The sequence below is a fragment of the Ascaphus truei genome, chromosome 8 (genome assembly GCF_040206685.1).
Source record: "Ascaphus truei isolate aAscTru1 chromosome 8, aAscTru1.hap1, whole genome shotgun sequence".
Lineage (NCBI taxonomy): Eukaryota > Metazoa > Chordata > Amphibia > Anura > Ascaphidae > Ascaphus > Ascaphus truei.
The window spans coordinates 25,550,955-25,567,337 of record NC_134490.1 but is presented as its reverse complement, the minus strand read 5'-3'; the positions used below and the strand labels follow the sequence as shown (position 1 = coordinate 25,567,337).

The 16,383-nt window shown below is 40.0% G+C and overlaps 1 protein-coding gene across 13 annotated transcripts in view; it reads right to left on the bottom strand.

Annotated features, from left to right (window-relative positions):
• CRTC1 (CREB regulated transcription coactivator 1) overlaps positions 1-16,383 on the bottom strand; it is a 156,011-nt gene that overhangs the window by 20,553 nt on the left and 119,075 nt on the right. For 10 of the 13 annotated variants that reach the window (XM_075610860.1, XM_075610862.1, XM_075610861.1 and 7 more), the window contains 3 exons: positions 13,624-13,844; positions 7,937-8,082; positions 4,917-5,150 (listed from right to left, as the gene is read on the bottom strand). In XM_075610860.1, coding sequence (XP_075466975.1) covers positions 4,917-5,150; positions 7,937-8,082; positions 13,624-13,844 — 601 coding nt within the window. The remainder of the gene's footprint in view (positions 1-4,916; positions 5,151-7,936; positions 8,083-13,623; positions 13,845-16,383) is intronic. The other 3 variants (XM_075610870.1, XM_075610872.1, XM_075610873.1) reach the window with 1 other exon arrangement.

The window sequence follows — 16,383 nt, the reverse complement described above, 5'->3', positions numbered from 1 at the left end:
TTCTGATTTCTTTAATCCGCAAGTGAATCTTTCACTTCACTCCCATGCCTTCGTTCTCATTTTCATGATTCTCTTCACCCCCAGCATCTCTCTTTACCTTCCCCATTGCTCACTTTTGTTTACCATGAAGTCTCTTTTTCTTGTATTCCCCCATCAGATCGCTTTCTTTTCCTTCTCGTGTATTTATAACCAGACTGGGAGACGGACCTTAGTGTCCTGCAAATTACAGGTCCCACGGTTAGTGGTGCTTCAGATCACACTCTTTCTGTAAGGGGGCCCCACTGCAGATAACCAATATGCAGTAGGGGGCAGAGTCTCTAAAGCCACTGGTCCCGGGACAGCAGAGTCTCCCCTCCCCCCTTCACCCTATCGACAGCCCTGTATATGCGATAGAAACAGTGAATTTGCCTTTTTCTGGAGTGAAAGAATCAGAGTTCCTAAGACCCGGTAAAGATGAAGTGCTAAAGATAAAGAAATATTTTATTCACAAGACCATGTGAGTGCCGCCTTCATCTAACATTTGACAATTGCCTGTGAACCTACTGAGCACCCGTGGCAATTCAGTCTTTTCTAAAGATACAGTTGAAGATTACGAGTTACAGAGCAGTTCCCACCTAATCCTGGCTACTTCGCTGGCCTTATTATTAATGAATCAAATGATAACAAGGGGTTTATTATAATTCAAAATTGCAATCATTTGTGCAGCACTGAAGATCAGGATGTGCTGCCCAGAATGTTCACTCCTCTTCTCTTGAGTAAATTCTTGGGGGAAGAGAGCAGTCAGACCAAAGATTAACCTTTTTGTAGCAGGGGTCTACTGGCAGGATCTAAGTAGTTTTAGTTTGCATCTAGACTAGTATCTCTTCCCTTGCCATAAATGTATTGTATTCCCACAACCTGTTATCCGATCTGCAGCTCTGACCCCTGTCATATTAGGACTTCAGTAGTTACATCTGCGATGCATTGTACTTTCGCCCACCAAGTATCTTGGATCAAGGATGATAGCAGGTAATACTACAGTCAGAGCAGACAATAACGGAACACAAAGTAAATGCTTCTCATTTAATACAAAGTATTCAAAAGAATTCCTTTTCACATCAACTTAATTACTGTATGAAAGTGGTGGGGTGGACATGGGATTTCAGAAGGTCACTGTAAACCTAGATCTATTTATTAAGCAATCACATATTTTAAACAAATGAATACTTCCCCTCCCTCCCCCTCCCCCTCCCATTGTACTGCAAACAGTCTGGGGACTAGAAAAAAAGCAAAATTGAATATCCCCCACTGGACTTTGGTTAACTGGGCCTTGATGGCACCAAAAGCACCGTTACAAATTATACATTGTAGCTAAATTGATAGTTAAATACTTTAAGTTCATGTTCCTCTTAGTATCTCTATTTTGTCATTTGGAACCGGTATGTTATATACACATACATTTCAGGGCTGGCCTTAGGGCAAGGCGAGCAAGTCGGTCGCTTTGGGTCCCCCGTGCTACCTCCTCCCGTCTGTGCCGGAATCCAATTCCGCCCTGCAGGAGAGGGAGGGGCTGGATCAGAGAGCAAAGGAGTCCCTGAACCGGCGCAGGACCGCACCGCTGCTCACCAAGTTAGGGACGGGAGAGTGGGGAGGTTTGTGTGTAGCTGCGGGGAGGTATGTAGCTGGGGAAGGGTGTGTGTGTGTGTGTGTGTGTGTGTAGCTGGGAGAGATCTTACCTTATGTGGAGCGGCCTTCCTTCTGCAGTGTCGCGTTGTCATGGCGACGTGCCACGTTGCGATGACAACGTGATGTTGTTACGACATGACATCATGGCGCTGCAGGAGGAGGAGCCCGCTTTCGGCATGCTGCCTTGGGCCCCGTCATTGGTAAGCCCAGCCCTGCGACACAATAGCAATGTGCTGAATATAAATGATGGTAAAATAAATTTGCCAAACAGCAATATTGCCCTTTGCGGGTAACAAATATCATACTTCATTCTTATGTTATCTGATGGATCAAGGTTCTCTCTAAGAGGCAACGTGACCTCATCCAACAAGTGTCATTTTTTTTTTTAATGTTGGCCCAATGCAAGTATCACAACATACATCATCTCCATTTCTGGGCACAATAAAACATGCAATATTTACTATATTTAGCGCTCTCGTTCAAAATGACCCTTGTGTGAGACAGTATTTTGTCACATCACAGAATGTGATACGCAGGGCCAAATTATGAAAGGAAATGAAGGCTATGGGCCAAGATTAGATTCTGTTATATATAGCCTCCTAACCAACCCCATAATTAGACCATTCATTTGGCTCTAGGATGCAATCTGTTGATCGGGGACAGTATATAACGGCTATGTAGTATGAATGAACATAAATTAGTGTTGCATTAATCCACAGGGCTCTACAAGGTTTATTGTGCCAGTGTCTTTCCGTGCTGATGGAAAGTATACATAATTCCCCATTAAAACCAGGGAAGTTCCTAATTGAAAACTTTAATTTTAAATCTTGTTTAGGCTTTCTTTAACTGTTGAGTGCCGTTGGGGCAGCAGCACCAAGGTGTCACGGCCCCTTCTGGACAGTGCAGTCACGTGACCTTGGTGGCCCATAACCTGGAAATGGAAGAGTCCTCCTCTTCCATTTCCCTTCACTGCAGATGGCGTCCCGCGCTCCATGGGAACACAGGACACGATCTAACCTGAAAAATAAGCACTCCCTGGGCATGAAGTAACCACTGCATCGTGGAACCCCTAGTGTGCCAGACCTCATGACATAGTGACCGTCTTGGGGCATTCAAAGGGATAAAAGGCAGTTCCTGCCTAGGATGAAAGTGGAGTATGCACTGATCTGTTTAACTGGTTAAATGCACCTGATTGAAGACTTTAACAATACTTATTTGGTGATCAGACTGTATGCCAGTCTTCAACGCTCCAGGTAAATGTTGAGTTTTTCTCTGTATTTTACTTGCAAAGCAATAATGGCGCCAAGATTGGTCAAGCAGATAACCATAAGTAGCTGATTTACTTAAATCCAGTGTTCCAGAAAAGCAAAAAGTTCAATTTTCACAAGATACAAATTAGAATAACCAGTTACTTTAAGAGTGATTGACTCTTTCTAAAGGAAGTCTACTAGACAGATTATTATTTTTACCTTCTACATTAAAGGATATATAATCTTACTGTACCGGGATGAAGACGCCATTTAGCGGTGGTGACCCTTCTTTAATGCTGGTGAACCTGGTTAGACTCCTAGTGTCAGCTCCCTAAGGTGACCTTGGCCAAGTCACTATCTCCATGCACATCAGGAACCAAAAATAGATAAGATCTGTGTGACAGGGACCCATGTGCCTGCACGTTTATTTGCACAGCTACATGTACTCTGGCATTGCTACATTTAAAAAACATATTAAAATATATTGTTACCCAACTGTATTTTCTCTCTATTTAAAAAATATAAAAAAATATTGTTACTCAACTGTATTTTCTCTCTATTTAAAAAACATATAAAAAAATATTGTTACTCAACTGTATTTTCTCTCTACCAGGGTTAATTTGGCTTTCTGCTTTTATATTACCTGCATTAAAATACTTCTGCCTCTTCCTGCTTTTTCCCTTTTCATACGACATGCAATTAATCTCATTACGGGATGTGTCTTGTTGTGTTTGCAATGCTAAGCTAATTAGCCAAAGAGGAGTCAGAGTAACAGATGTCAGGAAATGTGGAACAGAACACCGTACAGTAGGAGGGAATGAGCTAGAGTATATATATTTGTTTTTAATCCAGAACTGAGACCATTAAATATAGAACAGGAATTTAAATTAGAAACATTTAATGTCAAGTCTGCAGATCATAACGCAAAACTTTCTTGTTACATAGCTAATGTGTTAACTGCTGATTCAACAGCTTCTACTAAAGTGAAATGCCCATTAAGGAGCGTTAACAGCAGTTTGCTTGACTGGCTATTAATGATGTATAATATCTACAGTACCTTAACATCCCTGCTCTAACTCCAGTCCTCAAGACTTCTTCCCCCCCCCAACCCAAAAAAAAGGTTCAGCACGGGTGGCTCAATCAGAGGCACAGTGGGAGACTGAGCCTCTGAGTGAGACTGCTGTGCTGAAGCAGAGATATCCGGAAAACCTGACTGGGGGGAGGGGTTAGGGTGGTCAGGTTTCTATTGTCTACACATCTTTGCTTAGATGCACCTCTTAGGATAGATTTTATGCTTTACATCCTCAGATGTGACAGGTTAAGTGTATAAAGTATTCTTTTGCCATTATTTGTGCACACACAAGATTTACAAAAATATAAAAAATGTAATATTCCAATTAAAAAAATGCTTATGCAGCTGTAAAAATAAAGTGTCACAGATTTACAAACTAAAATGCTTATTTTGATGTCATTGCATTTTATATTGTATACTACCTGTACATAGTCAAATCCTCCAAGGATTCCCTACAAAACCGCTTTATATACTTTTATTATGCTATATTAATAATCTATGAATTTGCACTATGAACTGTACATCTATAGCATCGGGAGAATATATATATATATATATATATATATACACTGTGTATATATATATACTGTATATATATACACATACATACATACATACAGTATAGTGAATTCCCCATGTACTGCTCATATGTACCTGTTATTTATAACCGAGTTGATTAAAAATGTAAATACAAGAACGTGCGCGCGCACACTGATGCTGTGAAAAAAAAGCAGCCTCCTGACCAGTATCTTATTGTATGATGGAACAGAAAATGTGACTAATACTGTAATTTGGGAAGGAAGATTTCATTTTTTCAGAGGTTAAAGTTTGTTTTTCAGGAAGGAGTCTGATATTTCGTACAATTCTCTCGATCTAAATCTGTAGCTACTGGGAACTGGAATCACACCTGTGCTTCAGAAAAAACTTACCGAGTTGATGTCTATAGCCAGTGATGACGGTGAGTGGTTTCCCGGAGGCGACTGTGGAACCGTAGATGATATAGTGACTGAGAGGGGAGGGAGCTGAGTTCCCCTTTGTAAACCAGAGCTCTGCATTAATGAGGAATTCTGAGACACCTGTGTCTGCTGCTGCGAACTTGTCTGAGTAAAAAAGGAGTAGGGTGGTAGCTGCTGCTCCAAAGACAATGCATCCATTGTCACGGCCTTCAAAACAAAATGCACATGGCATCTTTATTGGGAGAAAAGCAGTGCAGTAATCGAAGACCAGTACAATAATTGCATCCCTTTACATAATATGCATGCTTGTATACAAAGTAATGAGTGAGCAGTGCAGATAATAAGCAAAGTGATTACTTGCATGTATTGGTCACAAAACTAATTCCAAAACACCAATACATCCACTTGTGAGGATAAATAATGTTAATACAAACATGGCAGCATCTAGTTTTTCACTGGCTCACTGATATGCTACACTGTGTATTCTATTCCCAATAAAATGACCCTGAAGTAATATGACTGCTAAGCCTCTATCACTTAGTGACATTGGAAGACCTCAATGAACCTTAATTGAGACGATAACGAGATGACATTTTTTTCTAATGGGGTCCCCAGTACTCTGCATGAAAACAGCTGTGCTGCTTGGTGGAGTGGAGAAAGTGAAAATAAACCACAGAGGTTGCCCATATGAACACTACTGCAGGCTTTGGGCATTTCTATACAATAAAGAAAATGGAAATCTTCTTTATAAGGACATCTCAAGTTCACTTTCAAAATAGGACATATTGAGGGAAAATGCACCTTTAATCTTTAGAATGCCGGGCGTCCTTCCCTTCTGAGTTATGTGATTGGCTCCTGGTCGGTCACGTGACGTCAACCAGGCAATAGATGTCAGAAGCTGAAGTGGAGAGGGCTCCACTTCAGTTTCAATTGGGCTGGTCACTCCATTGGAGCAGTCAGAGAATGAGCAAGTGTCTATGACAGTGGTTTTCAACCCTTTGTCTCTCGAGGCACTCCTAATCACAATGCTCAGTTGCTGAAGCATCCCCACAACGAGACAGTCAGTCACAGAAGACAGAGAAAGACAGTTACAGGAAAAAAAAGGAGAGTCACAGAAGACAAAGGGCAGAGGCACAGGACGAACGGAGTGGTTTCCAACCTTCTTTTGGTTAAGGAACCCTATGTGACATTTTGCGGAACCCCCAACCCTCTCTAATAGTGCGTCTGAGATCAGATGCAGTGTAAGGAACCCCAACCCTCTCTAACAGTGCGTCTGAGATCAGATGCAGTGTAAGGAACCCCAACCCTCTCTAATAGCGCGTCTGAGATCAGACGCATTGTATATTCTTCGGCATTTGGTACAATTTAAAAATGAACTGAAAATTACAGGGAACCCTTTAGCGATTCCTAGGAACCCTGGTTGAAAAACACTGGGATAGACACACACAGCTTCACCTCTCCTACCCATGCTGCTTCATCCTCTGCTTGCCCCCCCTCCCACCACCCCTGGCTTCTAACACCACCTCCTGATTGGCTGCTGATGGGTAATGCAGCCAATCAGGATGGAGGAAACTGCCCAGTCCCCTAGCAACAGCCCTGCTTTCTCTGGGAGAAATGTGAAATCCTGTGGAACCCTTTTGATTTTCTTTAGGGAACCCCAGGGTGCCGCGCAACCCCGGTTGGAAAACATCTATAATGGACCTGGTGTGTCAAAGGCCTCTGGCATGCCAGGGCCCATGCACATACCAGGTGCTGTACATCATTAAGACATTAAAGGTTAAAACACATCAGTGAAACCACTGAAATAGTACAGCAAGCACAGTTTAAAAGTCTGTAGCATAGTTGACCAGTTCCTATGACAAACATATGTGTGCAAGTCAGCATCATTACTCTCTTTATTCAAAGTGTTTATTAATTCTGTTTTTACACAATAATTGGTAAATTAAGGTTATAATGAAAGCTTTATAGAATTTAACAGGTCAAAACCTCCCCCTTTCTCAATGTGGGGTGTATTTTAATTAAATTCAGGATATTCTCCAAATGCAACATAATGAACCATCTGTATAACCAGAGCACCAAAAAGGATACATTGGTCCATAATTTATGCTGCCAGGAGGGGACTGCAATGAAGGCAGCAAGCAATAAAGGGTTAAAAGGTGCAATCTCCTAGGAATAAAGTGACATAATCAGCGGCGGTATGTTGAATGGATTAAGTGTGTTTTTTTGTTTTAAAAATATCAGATTAGTTTATTTTAGAATTACTTTATTTTAGAATGAGCTTCTCTCCTCACCCCTGCCCTGTTTAAATCTTCCCCGGGACAAAACGTTTTGGATCGTTTTTACCTAATCACATTTGTAATAGACCTGTTTATAATTAAGCCACCATCATTAACCAAAGAGATAAAAGGGAAAAATTGTTACCAGAACAGGTTACAATTAAATTGACCATGGAGCAAAGAAGTGAACATTTTACTTTAATACGTTTTATTAAAGGCAGCTAAATGCATTGATATGTTGATAAAATATTTAAAAATTGTCTATTATGTGGGACTCCCGCTTCAATAGAGGTAAACATAAGAACATAACTTGTCATGACTTAGAATGGGCTACTGTTTTATACGGTTTTCAAAGAGTTGCATTGAAGCTCACAGCCCTGCCAGAAAGAGTGTTTAGAGAAATGTAGCTATTGATGGAAAGCGTATCAAATGGAAGTCTCAAAAACTCATAAAACTACAAATCTCTTCTTCCCAGTAAAGAGATCTGTTAAGTTTTCAAAGATAAAATACAATTGTATTCATAAAGAATTCTCACATTGATCCATACAAAGGTATCAAATCCTGCACACATTTGAATATTCTGAACAAATTTGATTTAAAAGTAAATTCTACAGTGGTTAATGAATTTAGAAGTTCAGAAGTGATGTAGCAGATAAGGAGTTAGCAACCTAGTCAGACAACTCAGCAGATTAAATAATGTTTAAATTGCATTCATACCTGAGTAATAGGTGAAAGAGGGGACATAGTTGGAGACATCTGCTGTGACTGTTGCCTTCTGGAGTCTGAATTTAATGAGAGTGGACTAACAGAGCGCTGCCGATGCTGTGATGATCCTGTAACTGTCCCTTGCGTTGTTGTCATTCCTACATTAGAAAGAAATATCTAAAGTGAGAGAACTGAGCAACATGACATTGTGGCAAACATACATGTCAGGAGTAGTAGTAGTACAGTGGTACAGGCCGCTCTACTTGAGCAAGTCACTTAATTTTCTTCAGCCTCATGCAACAAAATTAAAGAGATTGTAAACTATGGGTCATGGACCCGTGTCTGCAAAAATTATATGTACAGTACAGTGCTCCATACACTACAGTGCTAAATGAAAAAATATATTTATATAGACAACACTTATGGAAATACTCTACTTAGTGTAAAACGCCTAATTTCAGACACAAGTCAGTGTGAAGCTGAATTCTGAACAATGTGGGATATTGTATCTCAAACAAAAGAATCCCTCTGTGCAAGGTCAGACCTTGAAATGTTATTCTGATTTGTGCCTATTCTGTAACTCCCACATAGTGTAGATCCATTTACCCAACTACAAATCACATAGATGGCGCACACAAAACATATAGGGACTAGTGAGTCTCCCAAGTAGCATTTGCATGGAATTACAGGAATTGTGGGGGACAATTTTGATGACCTTCGATAATGTTCTCGAGGACTCCATTGATCTAATTTCTGGCATTGCATCCCGTTTTCACATAACCAGCAATCCAAAGTGTTAATGAACCTTTCACTTGAATGCTTTTATCCTCTTCACCGGACAAGCGCAGCAGCAGAGTTTGCAGGCTTCTTATATTGCAATGACAAATTAAGTTGTTGATAACTCCATATTATCACCTTCATCTTCGGATTCATAGCACTGATGGCTTCATCCAGATTACAACCTCTCCCGCATGCTTTCTATCTGCTCACCGCTCGTAATGCCTCGACATGTTCCCAACGCCATATTTCATACGACCTTGTTCAAGGCAGAACAAATACTGCAATTTCTTTTCTTCTTGGTAGTGTAATAAAACACAGGTACCGCTTCATTTTATAGACTGTGCCAACACTGAGGGTGTCGACGTTTAAAATGACTGGTGAGAGTTTTCCCAGTGCAATAATACCAAGTTGTCTTTTTATCATCTGGAATTATCAATGAGCAATTGTAGAGAATCTAGCGTATGCAAACCCACTGTTCTAGCTATAACAGTCATATTGCAATAATACTATAATTACGCTGAAGAACAAATATGAGTGAAGATTCCGTTTTGTATGTAACATTACATTTGCTTTAATGGCAAAAGCTGCAAATTAAAGATTCGCTGAATATTTACACAGTTAGTGCACAGCACTAACAGCCTAAATAAGTAAACCCTAATGAAGTATAAATAAAATAATGTTATTCTACAAAGAACGCACACACAACACAAGAATGTTCTAATTTCAGTCCTAGACCCTGATCAAAAAATGGCAAATCAATGTGTATGGGATACAATTGTTGAAAAAATGTAAACCTGCAATCCTCATAAATGACAGTACTATTTTTTTAAAGTAATTAAAAGCAGGGGGATATCTGGTGGCAGCCGTTTCGCCACGACTCACCATACCCCTACAGCCGATCCGCTGCTGGAATCCTTGCCGCTTCCAAGGTAAGTTTAATTACGGTTTAGGGTAGGGGTTTAATTTAAGGGGTTTTGGTACTTAGGGTAGGGTGTTAATTTAAGGGGTTTTAGCGCTTCGGTAGAGGGTGTTAGGGTAAGGCACTTACTTTAGCGGCAAAGTGGTTGGCGGTGGCAGCTTCCGGCGGCGGGGTGAGTTATGAAAGTGACGACGACCATTTAGTCACGACGAAACGGTCGTGACCAAATGTCCTACACTGATCCTACAGGGCTAAAGGGCACTATATCAGCTGCCAAGGTACTTACTTACCTGTTACTTTAGTTGCCAGTAGTACTTTCTGAACATTGAAATGATTGTCCACAGGAAGCTGTGACGTCGCACCTGCACCCGCTTCACCGCCCCTTCCCCAATTAAGTTGCAGGACTTCCGTTGACCCTGCTAGACCCCTGAGATTTGGCAGCATTTTTTATTTTCCTTAAGAGCAGAAAAAGACCAGCAACTAAAACTGTAAGCATTACTGGAACCGGTGTGGTATATTTTATACTATTTGGATATTTGGTCTTGCCAAGTCAGCCAGAAACATTTTTGTGGAAAAGTCTAAATTCCTTGTGGCATGTATTATTAGGAAAATATATAATTTCATGTGGGTAGGGGGAAGTTTTGCCTTCACATTGATGGGGTGCAATCGTTTGCATTCAGTGATTAACAAAAATGAATGTGTAAAGAGCCTTACACAATTTTACAACTTTGCGCCCTATATTGGTCAAAACATTATGTAAATATACTACTCTTCACTTAAATCCCTCTCACTGCCTCAAAGTGGTGGGAAGGTGGCAACAGGTGTTCACGATCATGTACTGTATAGTGGCACATGTGCCAGTAGGTTCAACCATACTATGAAAGCTTGAACAATATAACCGGCTAAAAAGTGAGAAAAGTACTTGTCAACATGCAAATGAGGCCAGCATGACAAGTAAAGCCTCAATCCCCAAATATGGAATACACAGAAAATGAATTGCCCTCATTGTCCGGGGGCAGGATTGTGCCTGGGCTTAACAGTGTTCAGGTAGAAAGCATGAAGGTAGAGGGGGCCAAGAATCCCCGGAAGTTAAACAAAAACTTTCATCCAAACCTCAATCTGGCTACCACAACTGCCAGACTCTCGAGTGAAGCAGCACAGCAAAAAATGGAAGACGAGCTTGACAATATTAAATGGGATATTGTTGGCCATAACAAAGAAAGAAAAAATGAAGGCCTCATTGAGCGCAAAAGCAGACACCTATTCTATTATAGAGGTACGAAAAAAGGATGATTCAGTTGAATAGGCTTCATCGTTAACAAGAGATGGAGAAACAAAATAGTGGCATATGAAAGCTCAGCATAAGGAGAAGCAACAATCGTCAATCAGTTGACAAAGAAATACAGACTTCAAATAATCCAAGTCTGTGCCCCAACATCAAGTTACACAGACAATGAAATAGAAGACTTCTACCATGAAATCAACCAAGTTAAAGTGGCAATCCCTCCTAGGACCAAGGTGAACTAATTCGTTACATGTTTACGGGTGTAACTAGGGTAACTGATACTTTTTTTTTTTAATACCAAAATCCGAAACTTATACGTATTTGTAATTTATTTTTAACATTAGACTTGGGAGGGGTTTGTTTTCTTCTGTCTATACCCTTTTGTGTGATGCCGTGTATTCAGCAAGTGCTTGTACAGCTAGAGCCTCCCCACCTCCTTAACCTTTATTGGTTCTCTGATTAGGACAGGGTGGATAAGGGTAAATTAAATACTGGATTGACAACACCCCATCAGAGGACCCAAAGAAATTATATTGGCCGACTATGTGGATTGCACCTTTAACAACAAAGGAAATTGTCACATCCAGAATATTATGGAAGATTTCAATGCAAAAAATGATACCTATCAGAAAGATGATAGGTAAGTATGGTAAGTATGGTTACGGCAACAGAAATGAACGTGGAGACCGATTGGTGGAAATTACAGGATGTGAAAATTTTCAAATCACAAATTCATTATTCAAGAAGAATTCAAATAGAAAATGAACATGGAGTGGACCCAATGGAATCAAGAAAGAAATTGACTATATCATGCAAATTGCATCGAAATGCACAGAACATCAAGAACCTCAGGAAAATTGGTGGAAATGTGTAACTAGAGCTGAAAAATTGCTCCAGCTTGCTAAAAATGCATGGGGACACTTGAATAAACAATTATTTAGAGCTTATGAAGATTGTAGTTGATAATGCAGAAAAAAAATGGAGGTATCGCTAACAACAAACAGGATAAGAAAATACCAAATGAGAGAAAGTAGTTGAGGCAACAAGAAAGTAAACAACTCTGAGATTCAAGAAAAATGATTGAATATGCAGAGCTGTGCAAGATCATACACAAGGGTATAAACTACAGATGTAAGGAAATATAACTTATATGGTGAAGAAGACCATCAAAGATAACAAAAGCATAAAAGAAGACGAAGCAGCAACTTATGATTGGGAAGAAGCAAATCATAGCACTGAAACAAGACAATGGATCAATAATAAAAGTGTGCACTTACAAGGAAAGTTGAGGATCTCTACATGAAATTGCATGAGGACACAGATAACATTGTGCATAATCCAGCAGAGGAACGAGAAGAAACCACCAAGTACCATGCGTCGTCAAGAAGTGGCAAAGGCAATAAAATCCATGAATAATGGGAAAGCACCTGGGGAAGATGAAACTACTGTACAACCGAAATCAAGAAAGAAGTTGAGGAAGTAGTAGAGAAAATCCATGTCAAACGCCTTACATGCTGCTTGAAGAACAGGAAAGTTCCAGAACCAAGGAGTAATGCCACAATTATCCTCCACCACAGGAAAGGAGACAAAGGCGACCTCAAGAGCTACAGACCAAATCAATCTACTTCCAAGCCCTTTTCTTTAAAAACAAAAATCCTCATTAATTGGCTGCAACAGACCCTAGATTGTTCCCAGCCTAGATAACAAACAGGACGTTACAGTGGATACAACACTATGGGACCACATTGAAGTCGTACACAAAGTAATTTCCAAAAGTAATGAACACAATCACTCAGATTAGGATTTGTAGATTATGAAAAGGCATTTGATTCTGTCTAAACCTCTGCGGTTTGAAAGGCATGAAGAAAACAAAGCATTAAATAAGCATACATAAATATAAGGAACATTTAAAAGAATGCCCATCAACCATTAGAGTACACGAAGATACAAGCAAAATAAGGATCAGCAAGGGAGTGCGGCAGGGAGATACAATGACACAAAAGCTTTTTACAGCAAAACGAAGAATCATTTAGGAAATAAGATTGGCAAGAAAAGGGAATCAAAACCAACGGTGAATACTTGACACCTACTGTACGATTTGCAGATGATTTATTTTTGCCATAAGCGATGAAAAATTCTGATGCAAAGACTGACGTTAATGGTCTTCAAGAACATTCGCAGCCAGAAAAGTTTGTAGGGAAAGGCATGCTGCATGTTTTGAATTCTTTGGGGCATGTACTTAACTTTACGTGTGTGTTATACAGAATACATACATACTTTTGTGGGGGTATTTTTATGCTTAAAGTAGTTAAGGGGAAGGGATTTTTATTTTTCAATTAACACAAATGTATTTCACAACCTCTGATGTAATTTGTTGCAGAACGTTGTATGGCCCTTAAAAAAAATAATTAAAAAAATAATAATAATAAATAAAAAAAGAGAGACTATTTTTTTTCATACACTGCCTTATCCAAGCTGAAACTATTATGCACTATGCCCTATATTAACAGACATTCAGAATGTTTATATTCAGCTTTGCCTGCATAGCAGTGCAGATACACCACTGTACTTTGGAACACACTGTATTGATGCCTAATAACTAAATATTAATAATCAAAATTGTTCTTGCCTACATTGTTTTCTATATGAGCTGAGCCTTGTATGTACCACTTGTCCAATAAAGAGAAGCATTAAAATACTTTGCATTGAGCTTACCCGAACTGGCAGTGTTGATACCCATGTGAGTTAAATTTGTTGCTAGATTGCCGGTGCTGTTAGAGTTACTGAGAGTCGGGAATGTTGACTCCTCAGGGTCTAATGGAATTGGTAGCGGAGAAGGGAAGTGGATGTTTGTCAAGTCAGGCAGTGAACCGCCCGTGTTATGCGCAGTAGGGATCAGGCTTGTAGTGTTCTCCTGGTCGTTTGACGGATAGATGCTTCATCAGAAGAAGAAAAAAAGAGAAAGATTGTAATCGAGAATGCGTTAAGGCATTTTCTCTGCACATCATTCTAAAAGGAAGAAGGATACATTATAAACACACAGCGCTGGCATGGGACACCTACAAACACATTGGACATTGAATAAAGCAAACCCTATTTTCCAGCACCAGAATCAAAACAGTATCTGCTGTTTCTCTGCATAGGTTGCCATGTAGCCATGTTGTTAGGCATTAAACTACCAATTACAGCATTGCTTCCCAACCCAGGAGACTTAAAAGGGGGACTTAAAGATAGCAGTGACATATACACTTGGAGATATAGGAAGTGGCAGAGAAAATGGAGGGCACAGAGACTGACAGAGAGAAGATTACTGACCGTGTGTGTGACACAGAAATGAGGCAGATTTCCAGTGTCAATATGTAATCCATACCACTAAGTAGAAACCCTATTTCCTTAATACCCTATTTCACAAATTAAATTTGAGTAACCCTTACCCTATCTCCAATACATTGTGGTCTCCCGTAAAGCCTTGCTGTAAATGTCTTTTCCAGAGGTACTCAGAACTCAATGACATGCACTTCAGGCCCTTCTAGCAGTGAGATGGTTAAAGAAGCAATTCATGCAGCTCACTTATTGTTTTCAAGACACCCCCTCCCGCCCCCCCTACTTGTGCAGAAGGACAATATGGCCACCAAGATCAGTCGTGCTCAGGGGCCCAGTAGAAAGAAGATGTAGCTTTCTACAGATGACCCTGGCAGACATATTTTTGTCCACAAGCAAGTTCAAACAGGAATGTCTCAGGAATCAGGGGAGGGTCCCCGGAGGTCTGAGGGAAAAATATCATCATCAGGAACAGCAATCAGCTTATTCATTGGCCCACAAAATAGAAGTCTGCCAGAAACCATGATTTCCAGAGACAAATAGATTAAAAATATATTGTGAACCTGGGTGTCCTGTTGCCAAGAGAGGGACAGTAAAGGACCCTAACTGAGTTAAGGTTTGAAACAATACATAGATGTTAATACCCCAAAACCGTACATTACAAATGTAAAAAAAAAAATCCATACATACACAATTTCAGAACAAAATTAATGCCCTGAAAATAATTTTTGGTTTCAATATATCAAGGCAATTAAACGGGCTGGGTAAAGCACATCAAATTTCTTTGGGTTTATCAGCAATCAAAAAGATCAACGTCATAAGCGGCAAACAGAATTGAGGTTACCGATACTGGACTAGAAGAAAGTAGAATAACGGCAGCACACACCTGTGGGTTCTAATGCCTCCCTCTAGGTAGGACAGAAAACTGGTTTCCAGAAGGAGTGGCTATATAATGGTCCTTCCCCCTCCTCCAGTGTCGTATCTGAGCAATATAGAATACACAAACAAAAAAACACGCAATGGGTGGAAAATGTGTGTGCTGCCGTATTGAACTAGATGGAGAATATCGGTAAGAGCAATTCTGTTTCTTCCAAGTGCCACGGCAGCGCACACCTGTAGTATGAGAATTAGCCTTAAACAGTGGTTGTTTCCCTGCCTGATAATAACCTTCCATTATTGTAGTTTTAATGTCATGTCAATGTTCTTTATAAATAAATCCTTAGGCACCTAACCAAGTCTAATGAGTGACATTTCTCATTATTATTTCTTGGATTAGGGCACAATGAATGGAGAATGAGGTTCTGGTTGAGGTGGAAAAAGTAGGTTAACTTGGACCTTATGGACTTGAGCCGTTATGAGGATCACTTTGTCCTGATTAAAAATTCGATATGGATGTTTATATGAAAGGGTCTGAGTTTTAAGAACACTGATGAGATCCCAGGGAGCAATGATTTTTCAAAATTCTTGGCCTTACTTTTGCACTAGACATAAGGAAACATTTTATTAAAGGATGAGATGTTAAGGATTCCCCTCTAAAAGAGCTGATCGCTGCCACTTGGACTTTAACCGAGCTTGGAGTGAGAATTTGCCTCAAATCCTGCTTGTAAAAAAATATTTAAAAAAAATCTATTGAACTGCAATATCCTCTTGATTGTTAGCACACCCCAAGGTTGCAAGGTTGACCACAGTCTGTTGTAATCGCTATAAGTAGGTTTTGAATATACCTGTAGAAGTGTATGAATTACTTGTGGTGACAAGCCTTGTTTTTCTACTTTTCGCCTTTCAAATTCCAAATTAGGTCTTATTATGGGCAGCTCCAATGGATGCTCCTTTGTCAAATGTACTAGCTCTGAAAATCAGGCCCTTCTGGGCCAGTAGGGAATGATCGCCATTATCCTTGTTTTTCCTGCCTTATTTTCCGTAGGGTTCTCAGAATAATTGGAAATGCAGAGAAACAAATGTAGCCTACAGAGAATTCCACTTCAGATTCATTGCATCCAGATGAGGGGTTGTCTACCTGATTCATTGAGAGAAAAAAAGTGGAAGCTTTGTGTTGGTTCAAATCTATTTAGGGACATGCCCATCTACTGACCAGCATTGAGAATACATCAGCTTCTACAACCCCCACTCCCTGACTTCGGCTGAGGAAATTCT